Genomic DNA, 20,070 nt, shown 5'->3' on the forward strand with positions numbered 1-20,070 from the left:
TCTTCCTTCTAGTTTTTTGTTAGAGAAACTGCTTCATTGCCTTAGAGTTTGTCTTACTCTGAATTTTGGTTACAGCCTATGTTGTTGCATAACCTGGCTCTTTGCCCCCTTCTATTTCCAGTAAAGTGATAGCTAGATCTGAAGTTTGATCAGAATAATATCTAATATTGTTTGTGCAAGTTATTTCATGGATAATGGTATTATATACTTGAGTTGGGAGGCACATAATGCCTGATATCTCTTTCTCTCTCTCTCTCTTTTTTTTTTTGATGTTAGCATCATTGATCAGTGCCCAGGTTCATTAATTCATTAACAGTACCTTCTTAATATATCAGGAGTACTTCTGTGCAGAGATGTGACTCTTCATCAGGTATGTGGTCACCCTAAGAGGAAGTTCATAGAAGAAACCGTTTATTTCCCAGTTCATTTCTTGGCATTTTCCAGCTTGTTTTCTTTCTGCTTGCTTGCTTTTTGTTTTTTATTATCATTATGAAGTAATGGATTAAAACATGTGAACAGTCCGTTGCAGTTATTTTCTTACTGATTGTCAAGTTGCCCTGCTTTGGCCAGTGAGGACCTATTCATACTGCTTTCTCAGACCTTTTAACATGACCATGGTAGTTTGTAATAGTTTTCTTGTTCTATGGTATGCCAAGATCTTCCAGATTCATATCATACAGTTCCCACCCTAGGCCTGAAACCAGCATCTCTAAGAACCACCTTGCTCCCCCGGCCTGCATACCACCCCAGTTTCTCTTAGAAATAATGCCTAGGGGTCACAACCTGAGTGCCAGGAGCATTAATTGCTATTGATTTTTTTCTGGCTGCTGGAGATTTAACAGTGAATAAACCCTCCTCATTATGGTTGTGTTATGTAAGGAGAGATAGCTAGCAACATCAAAAAAGTAAGATGTATCATCTCCTAGACTGTAGTACATGCCTGGGGAGAAATACTAAAGAGAGAGCAAGAAGTACTTATGATAAGTGATGGTGTCAGTTTTGGATAGAGTTTTTCAGGATAGGACCTACTGAGAAGTTGAGAAAATGATGTTTTACCATATTTGAAGACAGGGAGTAAGAAGTGCAGATATCTGACAGGTGTTTTACAGGCAGTGGGAAGAGAAGTGCAGTTGCCCTGGAGTGACCATTAACACCTAACGTTAACAACAAGTACAAGGAAAGTCATCTCCACAGAGAGTTTTGTCTGTTTTCTTCTCACGTACAGTGATGTCTGGCACATGTATTTATTGAACGAGTGATTCTATCTGAAGCATTTTTTTTAAATCGGCAATAGTTTTTTGTTTTGAGTGAGTAACTTCTAGCTTTAACCCTTCCAGTCTTAAAAAAATGTCGTAAACTTTGTAGCATTAAATACGCTAAGAAGTTTGAGCTGAGACACGAAGCAGGGGCGTTTTGAGCACTGATTAACACGTTTAATATACAGTAGTCCTCTCTTATCCATGGGGAATGTATTTTAAGACCCAGTGGTACCTGAAACTGAGGGTAGTACCAAACCCTGTATGTACTATGCTTTTTCCCTCACAATGTTATGGCTTCTCTTTGGCTTATCTGAACTGGGGCAGCATCATTACTCTTGGGCTTTGGGGCTGCTATTAAGCAAAATAAGGGCTTACTGAACACAGGCACTGAGATACTGAGACAGTTGATCTGGTAACATAAAGGCTACTAAGTGACAAATGTGAGTGAGTTGTGTCTATAGCATGGATCCCCTGGACAAGGGAGCTACTCTAGCCCTGGGCATGATGGAGCAGGAATTGCAAGCATTCATCATGCTACTAAGAGCAGTGAGCAATTTAAAGCTTCTGAATTGTTTATGTCTGGAATTTTTTATTTAATATTTTCAGACTGCGGTTGACTGCGGGTAGCTGAAATATCAGAAAGTGAAACCGTGGATAGGAGGGGACTACTATAATGCTCTCTAATATTATGAGAGCATACAAGGGATCAGATTAGACTGTTAGAATGGAATGAACCAATTGTATTAGAAGGCACAGCTTTCTTGCCCATTTGTTACTCTCATTGTCACTTAGCATAATTGCACATTAAACACAAAAAAGGAGCTATATCATTGGTGTCTAAAATGTGACTACCTCTTAAAATTGAGTGACTAATTGTCAAAATGTCCTCATGTGGATACAGACCAGTTGGGACCAGTTTTGCCAGCATCCAGTGGGAGCTGTGCCTAGTGAGAGTTGCTATAGAAAGTATCTCTATGCATTATCTCTGGTTGGCTACAGAGGAATTTGCTGCTTCTCCTGTGTAAGGGAAAATTGGCTTTTCTTCTCTTACAGCAATTTGGGATGGATTATTGAGTGTCTCATCCTCTTGTTAGAACCCTACTGGTTTTGTGGCACATTGAACACTTACTACAGCATCCCTTTAAGTTCTGCACACCAGCCCCCAACCCCTGATATGCTGAGCAGAACTCTCATGGATCACTCTGGCCCTGTACTCTGTCTCTTGCAGGTAGTCAGTTCTGTACTTTGTGTTAATAATATTGCTGCCTGTCTTGGCAGGGGGCAGCAGTACAGTGTTATAGGAAACACATAAGACCTGATTCCCTGTCTGGATCCCACCACTTCCCTACGTGGCTTTGAGCTTTCCCTTGAGTTTTCAGTCTGGTTTCTCTTCACTGAGGTCAAGATAAAGCCTGCTTTGCCTCCCTCAGTGTATGGTTGAAAGGTTGCAATGAAATGAAAACAGTGAAGCGCCACATAAGTGGAAAAGAGTATCATTATCATGAGTCTCTTTAGTGCCCAAGTCATGCTTTTTCATTTATTCATTCAGTACTTAAAAATATTAGTTGAACATTGCCTGTATGCCAGGTACTGTTTTCAGGGCTGGGGATGGAGTGACGAACCAGACAGATGAGGTTTCTGTCCTCAAGGAGCTTACTTGCAGATGGGGCAGCAAACAATAAAATCAGTACATAAAAGGACTGACACAAGGGATGAATACTCTGAGGAAAAATAAACTAGAGAGGATGAGAGTAGCCAGGTCAGTGGGTCAGGGAAGGCTTCTCTAAGGAGAAGTTTGAGCATAGTATGGAAGGAAGTAAGGGAGTGAGGCATAGAACACTTTAGAAGGAAGAGGGTTTCAAGTAGAAAGAAGAGCAAAGGCAGATGCCCTGAGCTATAGGGTTACCAGATAAAATACATTACAGCCAATGAAGTTTGAATTTCAGCTAAACAATGAATTTTTTCAAGTGTAAGTATGTGACAAACGCTGTGTGGGATATACTTACACTAAAACAAAAACTGTTGTTTATCTATGGTTAAAATTTAATTGAGTACCCTTTTTCTTTTCCCTAAATCTGGAAACCCCACTGAGATAGGAACGAGCTTGTATGTTCTTGGGAGTTGCAAGAAGGTTGGCTTATGTAGGGCAGGATGAATGAGGCAAACGCTGTAAGAGTTGAAGTCAGATTCTGTAAGATCTTGATATAAATTCTGGATTTTATTCTGAGAGCAAGGAGAAGCTGTTGCAGCATTTGAGTATGTGTAGAATGTGATCCAATTTTGGTGTTTCGTTTGCTCGCTCTTCATAGAACAAATGGTAGGAGCAAGAGTTGGAAGCAGAATTGTTGCTACATTCGTTAACCGTACGGTACTGCCATGCACTAAGAGTATAATCATTTTAAAGGATTTCTTTTAGAAGACCTAGGCAGTGATACTCCAGTATTGAAGACGGGACTGTGCTTATGGGACTGTAGGAACCAGAAGTTTAGCCAATGTGCTTCAAATACTGATTGAGCTTACCAGCTCTGGGACAAGACAGGTGGCATTTCCGTCTTTAGCTGTATCTAGTCTGTGCTTCAGCCTCTTCATCTGGCATGATAATTAGCCTTTCTCAGGAGGTTATTTGAAAAGACCAAATGAGATGACGTGTGTAAAGGGCTTATTCTCATGCTTGGCTCCTAGTACATCACAACTTTTATTCTTGGTCTCTCCCAGCCCACTCCCCCTACACAACTCTTCAGATAAGGACCAAAATATTAATCAACTCAGGTGTTGGTGCAGAGGACCAGTCTTAGAAAGCTGAACCACTTACCACTTACATGAGTAGACATCCTTTATTATCTGCATTTTATCATTAAAACTTTAGAAAGTAGAGGAGGCGGGAGTTGGCATGTGGTAGAGAGAAGTGCAGGGGGCTTACTTTTTTTTAGCTTATCCCTTAATGAGTAACTTCATTTGATGTCATCGGTATAACAAATGTGTATATGTTTATGAATGTGAGTATATATAAGTGTAATCAGTGTGTCAAATGAATAGATATATAGTCAACTGTATTCATTTGATATGTGACCAACTAGCCTAACAGGATGACATAAATTCTGTCTTTCAGATCTTACAGGATAATAAAATTAAGAGGGTTACCTGATCCAACTCTAAAGTAGATGAGAAAACTTGAAAGCCAAATGGTTTAAAATTAAATGCCTAGTTATTTGCATAGTTGGGCATAGAGTCCATTTTGACTGATCCCAGATTCAGTCATCTTTCCCCGCTGAAATAGGTCCCTTATCCCTCACTAAGCTTGGCCTAAAGGTAACTCTAATGTATCCTGGTTAGGGAGACAACAAATTTCAGTTGTCACTCAGCCCTGCCACTCACTAGAGAAGTTATAGCGGCAAATTCACATTAAGCCTTGACTTCATCCCAGGTAACATGTTGATAGTACCCATGTTATAAGGCCCTATGGGGAATTAAATCGTGTAGTGTGTGTGTGTTATGGAGCCCAACATATTGTAAGTCTTCATACGTGATGGCATGCTTATATAACTCCTTTAAAAATTATTCTCTTAATGTTCATTGTGAAATGTATAATATGTAGATTAGCAAAAAGAAAATGAAAAGCACCCAGAACACCATCATCCAGAGACGATCTCAGACTTTCCGTATGTATTTTTCTCATTTAGTTTTGATTGTACTTAAATCATCTGAAAAATACAGCATGAAATCCTGTGTGTTGGTGACCCATTAGAACAGAATACTTCACATTAATCGTGAAAGAAAAAGCCACAACAAAGACTAATCATTCTTTCAAAAGAACAGAACATTACTACTAGAAGTTTTGCCATATTATATCTAGCAACATGCATGTATACGTTGAATCTATTAGTTTTCCCAGTAACTTTGTTACTTTTTCTTTCCCTCTTTAAACTCCAACTTGAGTTGTCTATGTATCTGCCAACAAGTTTTTTCCCTTTAATATAATGAATTGTTTATCCTACAGACCTTGGAAATAAGTCTTACCAGATTAGACTTCTAGGGACTCAGAGAATGCTTTGATTCGCAGTGTTCATGTTTAAGCTGCAAAACCCTTTTTGTTCAAGGAAGTTTAAATCACTGTGAGGAGGAATGTCAAAAAAACAAATTGTTATCTTTTGTATCTCCTTGTTCAAGAAAAGTGATTTTATAGGGTCCTTTCCATGGAATGTGCATTGATGTTCTAAAGTTTTAGCCTGGCTGGTCTTTGTTTTTGTTGCATCTTCATTTTGTGGCCTGAGGCTAGTGAGCTAAAAAGATTAGTTCATGTCAAAGAATTTGCTTTCCAATTGAAGGTTACTGGAGGAATGCTTCTCCTGGATCGATTGTTGTGTGCGTGTTGCCATGAGCTCAGACGATTTTAATTTCTTAGACTTGTAGTGGTGAATTGTAGGCTACTTTTAAGACTGTCCAGTCCCTTCCCTGTCAGAGGGCTTGAGGCAGGTCTTTCCCAGGCCATAAAAACTGGGCAGAGATGGGGTTGACGGCAGAGGGTGGTAGCGGGAAGGCGGGGCACCCAGTGTGTCTCCATACTGAGGGGAAATATAAATTGTGTCCCAGTAAGAGAGTACCAGGAGCCACAGTTGAGACAGTGTGAAGGAAGGTGGTCAAAGACAGCTGTAGGACGCTAGGGCTCTGAGAGCCAAGAGTAGAAGAGCTATTGAGAGTGACTTGAAATAGAGCCATAGAAGGTGGGGCTCACCTTGGGGTCCAGCTTTATTGGTAGCATCCTGTACTGGTGGGTTAAGCTTGTTAAAGGACTCTGGACAGATCAAAAGAAAGCAAAGTTAGGGATTAAGAGGTTGTTATTAACCTTCAGCAACATTTTCCCTGAATGTTATTAATGGTGTTCCTATTTAGGAAAATGTTGCTCATTTGAGAGCTGTTTGTTTCAGTACTCGGAGTTATTGCCAATGCTGGCTTTTTTCCAATCCTGGTAATCCTCCGAGGTTTCCCAAAGAAAAAAGTGCTTTGTTTTGTTTTTCCCTTCTCCCCATGGGATAACTGGTTTATGTATAATTTAATTATTTTGTTAACCAGTTATCCTATCACAGCATACAAAAACAACCTTAAAAACCCACCTCCCCGCTCTGTGCTAAGATGTTCATAATTGATTTTCCCACCATTACAAGTGCATGTATACATGTTATAACAGCGAAATTTCTTGCTAAAAGCTAAATTGGACTGACTCTATATTTTATATTTTCAGGAGTGCCCTTGGAGCCTTAGGAAGTGATTTAGAATAAGAAGAACTAAAATAAATGATCAGTTTCAAAGAAGCATTACAGTCTTGAGGCTTCTGTAGGGAAGTCATTTTTTAAAAAATCACCTGGGACTGATATTTTCATCACAGTGAATCTTGAAAGATTCTTCTTGCAGTGGCAGAGTGGGGAGGGAACTTTATCACTATCTGGTCTTGCTCATGTCTCTCCTCTTAGTTGATTTTTTTTAGTCTTATTTCATCTTTCCCCATCATGCCATTCCTGGGAAAACGTTTTATCCTAGTGGGTGGCTGGTAAATTTGGTTGTTTATTTGGTGTGAGGTTTATTTCAAGTCTGTACCTTCCTTGCTCATCCAATTTTTTTTTTTTTTTTTTTTTTTTTTTTGCAGGGATGGGGGTGGGATGGGGTGACATTAAATATCTCACAATCAAGTCTACAATCCATTTGAAGCCTTCATGTTATAAATATGGTTTATTGAGTCCATTTGCACAAATCTAATTGGAGCTAAATAATTCAATCTGGCCTAAGAATACAAGGTACAGATGTGCATAATGCTGCTGAGACCAGCTTAGGCTTCATCCACTTGCAGACTTTTTCTTTGCTGTTTTTCCTCATTTTTCTCATTTGTGGAGCTGCAGATATTGCCTTTCATGGTCATGTTGTTGTCAGATCCCAGTGATTAGACTGTAGGCCTCCAAGGCAAGTTGGTGTTTTCTTTTTTATGAGTAAAAACCATTTCAGCTTTCCTTGTGGGGAATCCTTTTGAGTCTCTGAATCATTCACAAATACGGTAAGGTCTAATTTTATTCCATAAGAAGAAAAGAGAATATTTCACTTTTCCTATTCAGAGCTTCCGCCCTCTCCCCGAGCTTTGCTTCTCTCTGCTTATTGCTTTGGGATCATCTGCAGTGGCAGATGGCTTTATGCAAATCAGGCCAATTACTTTGGTTATAGTACAGATCACCTTGGATTATGAGTAACTTCTAGATTAGTAAAACCGACATGTTTCTTGGAAAACTTACCGAGACTGAAAGGGCAAACTGTCTTCTGCTGACCCATGAGGCCATGGTTCCACACATGTCTCTGCCATCTTAGTGACCACTTTAAGGACATTCCCTCACTCTCCTGCTCATTAAGTTTTATAGGTCTACCTGGCGATAGAAAAATTATTTTCAATGCCTGTTTGTTAGCCATATTTCATAATCTCATTATTTATTAGTAAACAGGTGATAATGCTGTCTTCATTATGACTAGTTTTGACAGAGAATAGACATCAATATAACTTTAATGCATTTCTCATTTTTTTGCTAGAAATTAAGTTGCCTAATAGTCTTTGATAACCTTTGCTGAAATTTCTATAAAATCAAGTTCTTTTTTCCTTTCTCTTTCCTCCTCCCCTCAATTTCTAAACCTTATGCATTGACAGAACAGTCCATCTTCCAGAATGGCTCTCACAAGATCATCAAGGTTTTTTTTTTTTTTTTCCTCCTCCTCAAATAGGTTTTATCACCTTATTTCTTGAGATAGTGTGAAGTGAATAGCTAGAAAATGAGAGAAACCTTGACCAATTAGCCCTAAACTATCAGTAGCATTCCTAACCCAGATAAAGGATTGAGTTCTGTGGCTTCAGTGCCATTCAATTTCCTTTCCAGATATGCCACAACAGATAAAGATCATTCCTGTCCATTTGCTAAATGGTCACAGAGACACCTTAGATTCTCATTCCCCGGTGGCAATGTTTCAGTCTTTTAACCTTCTGCCATTAGACTCCCTTTCCTTCTGGTACAGAGATGTGAGGATTAAATGACTAAGGAATTAATTGCTGTAGAGTACTTTGAAGGATAGATGTAAAATATAATCTCTTTCTTCTGACCTTTGCTGCTGATTGTTTCATCTGAGAGGGCACTTGTATCTCGAATACTAGCTAAAAGCATGGGAATTTGGCTAATAATAAAAATAGCACATATTAATATAGTGCTCGTTGTTTGCCAGGAGCTGTTCTCGGTGCTTTGTTTGTATATTAATTCATTATAGATGAAGTTGCATACTTAGTGTCACTGATGTTTTTTAGGTTGAAAATTGGTGTCCTCATTTACCTTGGAGAGCAAAAAATCCCTACGAAGAAGCTGATCATAATTCATTGGTAAGTGATTTTGGAAAACTCTTTCTAGACTTGGGCATTTAGGTCAGATGCCAAGTGATACATGTGGAATCTTCTAGAAATGTCAACTGTAACCTGAAATAGTGTTACACTGAAAAACTTCTGTTATTCATCTCTGTGGAAGTCTAGGTGACCAAATCAGTCAACCATTAGCATATGTTTGTTTACTGAGCAATTCTCTGAGGGTTCCTAAATGATGGGCTACTGATATGAGTAAGACCTGGTACCAGATGTGGAGGCCCTACGTGATCTAATAAGGGTGATGGCAGATAATGACCATCTCTGTCACAAATGCTGTAATATAGGCCTGTGGGAATTAATGAGGAAGAGCTCATTTTAGTCTGCAATATTCAGGGTAGATTGCATAGTGAAGATGACATTGGAGCTGAATTTAAATGATGAGTGATTTTATATAAGGTCAAGGAGAAAAGGGTATCTCTCATATGGGAAAATGAGAGCATGGCAGTTTCTGGGAGTAGAGCCTGCATGGTTCAGTTGGCCAAGGCCATAGGGGATTGGATGAGCTAGGCGGAAGATGAAACTGGGAAGGTCGGAAGGGGACTGTGAAAGTACTTGTTGCCCCATTAAAAGCATAAGTCTTTATTCTTTAGACCATAGATCAGCAAACTTCTGCAAAATACCCGGATAGTAAATAGTTTCATCTTTGCAGGCCATGTGGTCTCATTGCAGCTCCTCAATTCTGCCATTGTAACAGAGAGAGCAGCCCTGGATAATATGTAAATGAAGGGGCGTGGCTGAGTTCCAGTAAAATTTTATGCACAAAAATAAGCAGTGAGGATTTAGCCCAAGGGCTGTAGTTTGCTGATCCATGCTGTAAACCACAGGAGTCCTAGGATATTGTTTAGTCAAGAAGGGAAATGAAACTGGGTGTAGTGGCTCATGCCTGTAATTTCAGCACTTTAGGAGGCTGAGGCAGGAGGATTGCTTGAGGCCAGTCATTTGAGACCAGCCTGGGCAATACAGCAAGACCCCATCACTACAAAAAATTTAAAAACTAGCTGAGCGTGGCGTGTGCCTATAGTTTCAGCTACTTGGAAGGCTAAGGTGACAAGAGGATCGCTTGAGCCCAAGTTCAAGGCTCCAGTGAGCTGTGATCATGCCACTGCATTCTAGTCTGGGTGGGAGTGTGAGACCCTATCTCAAAGGGGAATAAAGAAAGAAAAGAGATGAGTGTTTAGAATGAGCTATGGTGGTGGCTGAAAAGGTGGATTCAGCATGTTTGAGATGTTCTGTGAAATAAATCCTGGTTATTATGTTTCTCTGTTATTCCAGTCACTGATTGTATCCAGCTATATTCTCTAGAACATTAGGAAAAATATTCTTCCTGGCTTTTAAGTTATTCTGGTCTGAATTTTAAATTGTACTTGCTCATGACAGAAAAGTAGTATTCCTGGCTCTTAAATTCCTTAGAGAACAATGAATTTTTGTTTGGACTGGGACAAAACCAGAAGATGAACATTTATTTCCCTGTTTAACCCCGTGGACAGAAAGAGGCTTTTTGGCAACTTCCACGTTGTCAAACAGCCTGCTAAGAATTGACTTCAGTTTTCTTAGAAGTCTGCTGTCCTATGGTAGATCCAAATGGCACAGTAAATTTGAGTGCTGAGAATTTCAAGGTACATCAAGCATACTCATTATAAAAACTGCATTTGAACATAGCTCAGGGCTTTGTAATGCCTGTGCTGCTTTTCTCGATTTCTAATTTTTTAATGATGTCCCTTCCGGCAGATCAGCAGTCAGCAGCCTTTGCTTCAATTTGCAGTCCTGGGACCTTAAAGTCAAAGCTGCAGCAGACAAGACTTACTTTTGAAGCTCTCAATTTAATTGACTAACCCTTTTAAGTTTTCAAATGTCACATCATGAAAACCATTATGCTTTCTGACTTTTTATCTTCTATTCATTTTATTAAATTTCTGTTGCTAGGCGGAAATTCGTACAGATTTTAATATTCTCTACAGTATGATGAAAAAGCATGAAGAATTCCGGTGGATGAGACTACGGATCCGGCGAATGGCTGACGCATGGATTCAAGCAATCAAGTCCCTGGCAGAAAAGCAGAACCTTGAAAAGAGAAAGCGGAAGAAAGTGAGTTTCTTATTAATTCAGTGCAGTTAGATGCCAGTTTTCTTTTAAAATTTGATTTTGCTTGGAAACAAGACCAAGAGAAATGTCATATCTCAAATGATACTCCCTCAGGGTGATTCTGCTCAGTCTCTTGTACAGCTGTTTTTGGGTTGGCCTTTGCCTACTTACAATGCTCCTACTTAGCAGGGTCTGGCACAAGTTTCTTGGGTGAAGCCAAGCAGAATATCTGCTTGTAAGACTTTTCCTTCGAACCTGTCTTTGTCAGGGTATCAGGAAACTTTCCCCCATTTCCTTACCTGAATCCAACCTTTGAGAGCTTCCTATTATATCATCATGAAAATTTTATATTTTTGTTGATTTTCATCCCTGGCTTTTGGACAGCCAGTGAGTTTCATTGTTACTCTGTCTGGTTGGTGCTTCTGCTTATGCTCCTAGGAGAGGGAGAGAAAAATTTGATTAAATTTGAGCCAGTTGCTTTCTAGTTCATGAGGAGAGACTTGGAAAACCTCTCGAATACCCCTGGACTTAGAAGACTTTATGCCCTGTTAGCTATGGATTTGGTGGTCTGGCTTTAGATTAACTGTTCTGATTTCAGAACTGAGCAAAGGGAACAATTTGCTCCCACATCTAAAAAACTTAAAAATGAGTTTGGTATTCCTAATCCAACTGATCTGATATGTTTGAAAAAGAAAATAAAGATATATTTGCAAGACCCCAAGCCACAGTTTGATAGATCACTTTTGCCTAGATCTTGTGAATTTGTGAGACAGCAGGACGAAACATTCTGTCACCAAACGGTCATGTATGGAAGAGCATGTGTTCACATGCACAGGTGGACTGTAAAAAGAAATAAAGAATTTTTCTATATATTCCTGTGGAGTAACCTCGAGGATGTATTGTTAGGCGAAGAAAAGTAGAGAATAGTGTACATTATTTTTAAGAGAGAGAGGAAATTTCTATCTATGTATACATATAGATATATACAGATACATACATTTGCTTCTTGCTCTTAGTTTGAAAATGTATTTTTCTTATTTTGATAAACTAAAATTAAAAATAAAGGAGATGGTGATGATGGTTGCACAATAATGTGAATGTGCTTCATGCTGCTGAACCGTATACATTAAAATGGTAAATTTTATGTTGGGTGTATTTTACTACAATAAGAGGGAATAAAAAGGTCAAATAAGGGGAGTTGGGATTAGCATGGAGGCAACAGAAACTGCCATAGAAACTAGACTTCTGAATATATCTGACTTTGTAGATTTGACACTGGAATCATTTTATGTAAGTGCTAAATGAAATTTTATTACCAAAAACTAAAAATTAGGAGGAATACAAAACAAAAGAACTGACTATATATCCATCCAGTTTTGATGGAAGCACACAGAAAGATTATTCTTAGTGACTTTAGAACACAGTAAACGATGCACTTCTGATGGGATATCACAAAGGATAAAAAACTGTAAAAACATCTTAAAACCATTTTTATTAATCATGTAATATGCAGTAGCATTGATATTCTCATGCTGAATCCATTGTGAACACTGGAGTAAAGCAGATGAGTAATTATGTTAGTGTCTTTGAGAAGTGGGATCTGTAGTGTGGAAGAAAAGAATTAATGGATGGTAGGATTGGTGATGTTATGTAAAAACACTGTAACCCTGAGTTTGAATTGGAAACACCAATCGGAACTCATGATTTGCTTTATCTTTGAGGAAAAACAAATTTCCTAGGTAGGGCCACTGTAAGGCCTATAAATAGTAATAAAATTGAGTCCCTTAAGCCCCACACTTTAGTCTCTAAATGCTATTTCTACTAAGTGGTATAAGAGGTTCTTGGAAAAATGGCTTATTAAGGTCCAAGGCAGAAATTGTACCTGTTGAGCCTAGAACAATCTTGTCAGGCACCACATGCGGAGAAGCTATCAAAGAAGACTAAGATCATGTCAAAGGAACTTAGGAGCCAGCTTGGATAGCCTCCCACAGGCCCAGGTGGGACAATTGGATAGTTGGTAAGAGGAATATCCACAATATTTTGAAGCATATCAAATAGCTTTGATGTTATAATGATTTTTTAATTAAAAATCCTCATAGATCATCATTAGAGTAGGCTAAAAAACAAGTTTATTGTTCTGAAAAACTGGCAAATAAAGAGAAAGACTCAAATATTTACCAGGCTCCTTCTATACCAAGTACAAGTTTGGCTGCATTTATCTATAACCTTAGAGTTAACCTCAGGGTGACCAAATAGTTGATGAGGGGTAGTTTCTCTTCATAGAGAGGCATTCCAGCTAATAAACAAAGAATGGTAAAATATCATTTTGCAGTCCCTAATGGATTAATGGATCTAGCTAGTGACCATCAAGGACTGCTAACATCCCAAGACAGACACACCTGTACATTGTTTCCTATGAGGCTAAGAGACATATGAGGCAATTATTATGTATGTTCTCTGACTCTTGAATCGCACAAGTGCACTTAGAAAAAATAAAGGGCAGTTGAAGAAGTATGAATATTAACTGGATATCGGATGATGTTAAGGAATTACTAGGTTTTTTAGGGATAGTAGTGATGTTCAAGTTATATTTTTCAAGTGAAGGTTTGTTCCTTTCAGAAATGCATACCAAAATATTTATAGATGAAAGAATATGTCAAGAATTTGCTTTGAGATAATCTAGAGGGGTTGGGAGAAAATGGGGTTATAGATTAAGATTTGTCATGCATTAATAATTGTTGAAGCTACACAGTAATTACTTTGGTATTGACTATTGTCATGTATATTCAAATTTCCAATACTTTCTATGTATTTGAAATTTTCCATGGTAAGAGGTTAGAAGTATTTTAGCTGTAGATAAAAGACCAAGAGTGTTAGAAAATGTTGTCCTGTCTTACCTTCCTTTAATCCTGATTTTAAAAATACACTGTGCTTTCAAAAGGTGGGATTATCTGTCCATAACCTTGTACTCATAGCCATACCAATGGCTGCAGTGATTTTATTTCTCTAAAACCACAATGAAAAATTATTTCCTTCCTTTGTACCTTCTAGAAAAACAGCATTCCCCACACTGAGATTTTGTTAGGATGTAAACATGACTTTGGGATTTGTTGATCACTTCTTGGCGCAGTACTGTGCATTTTGTATGTGGTTCAGTGTGAATCAGTATATGCCTCTCTGTTTTCCAGGTCCTCGTTCACCTGGGACTCCTGACCAAGGAATCTGGATTTAAGATTGCAGAGACAGCTTTCAGTGGTGGCCCTCTTGGTGAATTAGTTCAGTGGAGTGATTTAATTACATCTCTGTACTTACTGGGCCATGACATTAGGATTTCAGCTTCACTGGCTGAGCTCAAAGAGTAAGGAGATTACTTTTCAATTTTAAAATCAGAATACAGGAAAGAAATTGTAAACTCTTGAAGTGTTACCTCTATTAGTGTGTAATTTTTTGTCGAGGAAAATGAAAGTGATAATTCACTAAACAGGAGATAAGAAGATTATTTTCAGGAGCTAAATACATACACTGTGAAAAGGATAATATGTTTTCATTGTAGCTGAAGGCTCCAGAGGCTTCATAAATGAATACCAGAAAATTCAAACTAAGGAGCTTATTCTTTGCTATTACAGGTGCTTCCAACATCTGTAGCACGAAACATTATTGACTTTCCTAATTCCCTGTCTCTTGCTAAAATTCATACCACTGCCTACTCAACATCAATCTTTCTAAGTCTTAAAACAGGGCAGGTTCCTGTTTGTAATTTAATTCGGATAGAACAAATTTCCTGAAAGCCCAGAGCCGGTCCTTTTTCAATTAGCCAACTTTCACCTGAGTCTGTTAACTCTACTTGGGTGTTTTATTTCACTGAAATTTGCTTCTAGCTCCAGCCCTCCTGTAATCCCTTCTATATTGGCATAGCTGGCTGAGCAGGGACGCTTCCATCCCCTGCAGTTGCTTAGGATAATTGCCCATGGAGACTTCCCACCTAACAGTCAAGTTGTCATGTTGCTATATGTCATATATTTCCAGAAGAAATACCTTGAATGAACATCCTAGAGCTCATTGAGATGAGAGACATGTTAAAACAATATATGGTGGCTCCCAGCACTTTGGGAGGCCAAGGTAGGTAGATCACTTGAGACCAGGAATTCAGGACCAACCTGGCCAACATGGCGAAACCCTGTCTCTACTAAAAATACAAGAATTAACCAGGCGCAGTGGCCCATGCCTGTAGTCCCATCTACTCGAGAGGCAGAGGCTGCAGTGAGCTGAGATCATGCCACTGCACTCCAGCCTGGGTGACAGAGCAAGACTCTGTCTCAAAAAAAAAAACAAAAGCAAACAAAAAAAAAATTGGATACACAACCTACAAAGTGGCTGCATTTGTACAGTTAGCAGTCACTCATCTGGTGCCTTCTATAGGCTAGTTTTGGTGTAGGACATACAGAGATGACCAATGCGTGGTCAAGGAGCTGCCAATCATTTGATAATTACAATTAATATATTACATAATAACTACACTAATTCCAGTTCTATTGGTGCTAAGTGAGGTGTATGTGGATGCTAGAATGTAAGCACTGGGATTACAGAAAACTGAGTATTGTCACTGTGTAGTGGGCATCTAGATAGTGCCTAGCAAGTAATGAGTACTCACATAACTATAGAGTGAATGAGTGAAGGAATAAATAGGTGAATGAATGAGTGGGTAGGTAAATAAATGGAGTGCTGTGGTAGTACCAGGGACAAGTACTGCCTGGGGAGGTCAGGAAAGGCATGTTAGGGATTTATCAGTCAGAGACTGAATTTGATGGTCGAGGGAAAATTTGTTCAGTATGTCCTCACTTAACATTGTTGATAGGTTCTTGGAAACTAGGACTATAACTGAAATTATGTAAAATCAAGCCAGTTTTTTTCATTAACATTATAACCACTGATTTGAAGGAAATGACTTTATTGGTGGGCCTGCTATCTGTTGTTTTGTTTAAAGTCCCGGTTTTCAGGAACCTATTGATGATGTTAAGTGAGGACTTAACTCGAGTAGTCTTTATGCACACTGGGGTCAGGGCTAGATGTGTTTTATTTAAGAAGATAATTGTGGAAGCAACATAGAACAGTGGTCTTTAAATATATCTGTACTTTAGAACCACCTGGAGATCTTTGTATTTATTTTTTAACTGTGGGGTATCTTTTAAAAATCCCACAGACCATGCCACAGGCTAATTAGATCACAACCCTTGGGGGTAGGGCAGAGCCATAAGTATTTTGTGATGCCTCCAGGTAATTTCATTATACAGGCGAGTTTGGGAAACACTGAGCATCATGTTTGCAAACTATGGCTCAGCAGGCCAAATCAGCCCTCTGTCTTTTTTTGTAAATAAAGTTCCATGGGGCCAGGCATGGTGGCTCACGCCTAAAATCCCAGCACTTTGGGAGGCCGAGGCGGGTGGATCACCTGAGGTCAGGAGTTGGAGACCAGCCTGACCAACATGGTGAAACCCTGTCTCTCTTTTGTAAAAATGCAAAAATCAGCCAGGTATGGGGACAGGCACCTATAATCCCAGCTACTCAGGAAGCTGAGGCAGGAGAATCGCTTGATCCCGGAAGGTGGAGGTTGCAGTGAGCCAAGATCGTGCCATTGCACTCTAGCCTGGGCAACAAGAGCAAAACTCCATCTGAAAATAAATAATAAATAAAGTTTCATGGGAACACAGCCATGCCTATTGTTTACATATCATGTATAGCTGTCTTCATTCCACAACGGGAGAATGGGCCAGTTGTGACTGAGAATGTATGGCCTGCAAAGATGAAGATATTCACTGTCTGGCCCTTAACAGAAAGGGTTTTCTGACTCTTGGGAAGAAACTGGTTCTGCAGAACCTAGTTCTTTCATAAACAGGGGAGAAGGAAGGAGGGTGGCTGATGTGGTGGTTAATACGGAGCTGTCGAGCAGAGTCCTGTTTGTGACTCTTGTCCTTTGAAGCAGGATGTTCATAATTTGGTGAAGGATTATTGTGGGGTGTGGGCCGGGATAAGCAACAGTGGTGGTTGATTAGTAAGTGGGTAGCAGTAGGGTTAGCAGTTACTTGTTCCTACACATGAAGTTGGCCTACCAATCAGGTACATCATCACACTCTGAGCACAAGTGTGGTTTTGTGTGGATGAATGCATGGGTGGGGGAAAGGGTGATAAAAATAAAACTATAAACCGTAGTGCCAGTTCTGTAATATGGTCAAGCTAGGAGGAAAAATTTGACATAGCAGAAAAAGTTAAGGAACAGTATGAGACAGGTAGAAAGAAGTTAATACTATAGAGGCTAGAAATTGAAGACATTTAGAAAAAGGGGATGGGGGGCAGGTTAATAAGGGTGCTGAGCAGTAAGAACAGGCTCTGGGGGAGAAAACTAAGTTGTTGAGTGTCTGGTATTCATTAGGCACTTTCTTTTCAGTATCTCATTGTGAAGAACCCCTGAGAGATTGGCGTCCAATGCTCTTTGTATCCAGTCCTTGTTTTCTGGAATGAGCAAAGAGTTTGAGAGAGGTTAAGTAACTTGTTTAAGGTCTCACAGCTGCTGCATAGTGGTGATGGAGTCAGACCCATGTCTTCCTTGATTTCAAAGACTGTGTTTCTATGCCACCATTTGCACCATTTTGCATGAGTCAGAATCAGGGTACTGGGTTGGCCTTAATGGATGGAAATAATTTATATAAGTAGCAGATTTGAAAGGGCCATGCTGTCATCTCTAATAAGGATTGTTGTGGTGGCATTTGACCATTAAAGTTGCCAAGTTTATTACCTTTTAAGTAAATGATTTTTCTCTTTTTTCTCCCCTCTCTCTTGCCGTTTCTCTAGAATCATGAAGAAGGTTGTAGGAAACCGATCTGGCTGCCCAACTGTAGGAGACAGGATCGTTGAGCTCATTTATATTGATATTGTAGGACTTGCTCAATTCAAGAAAACTCTTGGACCATCCTGGGTTCATTACCAGTAAGTGCTGCATGGTTTTCTGACTTAAGGGGTTTTTTCCCCCTCAACAAAGGTTGCATGGTTGTGGGTAGAAAAAGCTTCTCAAATAGTATCTTTTCAGCTGTATGGAGTGTATTGCTCATTCATAATTGAAATTCAGATTCTCAGTGACTTTGTACTTTCTTTGGCTATTCATTATTTTCATTGGTTTCTTAAAAATAGAAAACAAGTGTTCAACCTCCTACCTTGACTAGTATTAATACTTAGCCTTCCTCTCAGTATGCGTATGCCAGTGTTAATCTATTTAATCAAATAACCATTTTGATAAGATACGTACAGTGTCATTTCTTGTGTTCCTTGGGTTTTAGATCATGATTGACTTTTCTTACCCTTTACCTCATCAGTATTCTTGTCATTCATGGAAGGGAAATCTGGGAATACGTTATCTGAATGCTGGGATCTTGCACTTTTTAAGATAAGCCAATGATTAGTATGACTGTGGTGCATGTGTACTCTGTGCAGTCTTTATTATTTAGTAGAGTAGCTCAGTGTTTCCCTGAGTGTGGGTTTGGGACCACGATTTAGTATTTGAAACACTTTTACCTGGTATACAAACATGGCCCTAAATCACAATGAATTATATAAAGAAATTTATTAATTTTTCAATTTTCTTTCAGTCTTTTTGAGAAAAGGTGTAGTTTGATGCTACTATATCTCTGTCACTACTTTTAACACATGCATTCTTAACAATGTGAGAGTAGCTGTGAGTCTCAGCATTCAGCACGCAAAAGTATCTATTCTAAATTGTAAAATACTTCCTAAAGGTTATATGCTTTTTTGTTGTTGTTATCTTGCATGTATGGTGGTCAATACTGGGTTTTTTCTTTCTAATTTTTGGGTTTTTTTTTAATTTCTCATTTTTATTTTTTGTCTTGTCTTTTATTGCTTCTGTCCTTTATCACATTTAAAAATTCCTCTCATTACAAAGGTCCCCCAAACCACCAAATTTGGTCCTTGCCAGGAGTATCAAATGATTTGGAGGTCTTTAGTCATGAGAGAATAGTAAACAACAGTACTAGATAACACTGACTACTCATGTCAGTTTCATCAAGACTAATAACTTTATGGACAGAGAAACTGAGTTATTTTGCCAGTTTTAGAATGAATTTTTTAAAATTATACTTTAAGTTCTAGGGTACATGTGTACAACATGCAGGTTCGTTACATATGTATAAATGTGCCATGTTGGTGTGCTGCACCCGTTAACTCGTCATTTACGTTAGGTGTATCTCCTAACGCTATACCTTCCCACGACAAGCCCCAGTGTGTGATGTTCCCCACCCTGTGTCCAAGTGTTCTCATTGCTCAATTCCCACCTATGAGTGAGAACATGCGGTGTTTGGTTTTCTGTCCTTGTGATAGTTTGCTTAGAATGATGGTTTCTAGCTTCATCCATGTAGCTACAAAGGACATGAACTCATCCTTTTTTATGGCTGCATAATACTGGGTTTTATTTATGGTCTTTAAAAGTTTCCTTTAAAAAATAAATTCTAAAAGGTGAATAAACTTATGTAAATGGCACATAAATATAAAAAAAGCAAAACTAAAAACTTGCTGCAGGCCAAGATAGTGCTCTACCTTTTGCATTAGGTTTTTTCCTGGTTTTGGCTTGTTTCTTGAAATCTTGACGAAAGTAGAGTTAGTTGTTTTCTACCGTTTTGTAAATGGCAGACATCTGATAAATGTGCAAAGGAATCTATGCAGTACAGGCTTCCCTTGACTCACATATCCTCGCTATTAAGAAGAGTTCTTTGGATGGAAAAATATTCTCAGTGGTAGTGTTTAGGTGAATTAAAAAAGGATAATTTTGTTATTAAAATGGTCACCGTTGATTGGCATTTCATTCTTGTTGGATGAACAGGCACCATCTCAGAGGGGGTTTTATGGATGAATGTAATGTCTATCTGCCTTTCTTTAATAAATCATCTATGTTAGTGATATTACCTGGCAGGAGGTCTGTTAGTGCTTTAGGTCTACAGTCTTTGTGGTGTGATGAAGCGAAGATTCTATTAAAAGTCTACTCAGGTCCCCTTGGAAGTTTCTTGCCGATTTCTTTCCCTTTTAAAAATTAGAAATTGTCAGAAAAGATTTAAAATTTTCCCTTTTAAAAATCAGAAATTTAATGGAATACATACCAACAACCAAGGTGAATTGTCAGTATTCATCTTGGTTGTTGGTATGTATTCCATTAAATGTATTGTTGTTATCTGATCTTTCAATTAGGAGCAAACCCTTGGAAAATTAATTGTAAATTTTGTCCAATTTACGTAGGGA

At 38.8% G+C, this 20,070-nt stretch overlaps 1 protein-coding gene across 2 annotated transcripts in view; it reads left to right on the top strand.

Moving 5' to 3' along the window:
- The window catches only part of LOC105492547 (alpha-1,6-mannosylglycoprotein 6-beta-N-acetylglucosaminyltransferase), a 327,940-nt gene that overhangs the window by 201,973 nt on the left and 105,897 nt on the right, over window positions 1–20,070 (top strand). For both annotated transcript variants that reach the window (XM_011759746.3, XM_011759745.3), the window contains exons 6-9: window positions 8,584–8,655; window positions 10,618–10,779; window positions 13,965–14,134; window positions 17,623–17,757. In XM_011759746.3, coding sequence (XP_011758048.1) covers window positions 8,584–8,655; window positions 10,618–10,779; window positions 13,965–14,134; window positions 17,623–17,757 — 539 coding nt within the window. The remainder of the gene's footprint in view (window positions 1–8,583; window positions 8,656–10,617; window positions 10,780–13,964; window positions 14,135–17,622; window positions 17,758–20,070) is intronic.

The sequence above is a fragment of the Macaca nemestrina genome, chromosome 11 (assembly GCF_043159975.1).
Source record: "Macaca nemestrina isolate mMacNem1 chromosome 11, mMacNem.hap1, whole genome shotgun sequence".
NCBI classification, from domain to species: Eukaryota; Metazoa; Chordata; class Mammalia; order Primates; family Cercopithecidae; genus Macaca; species Macaca nemestrina.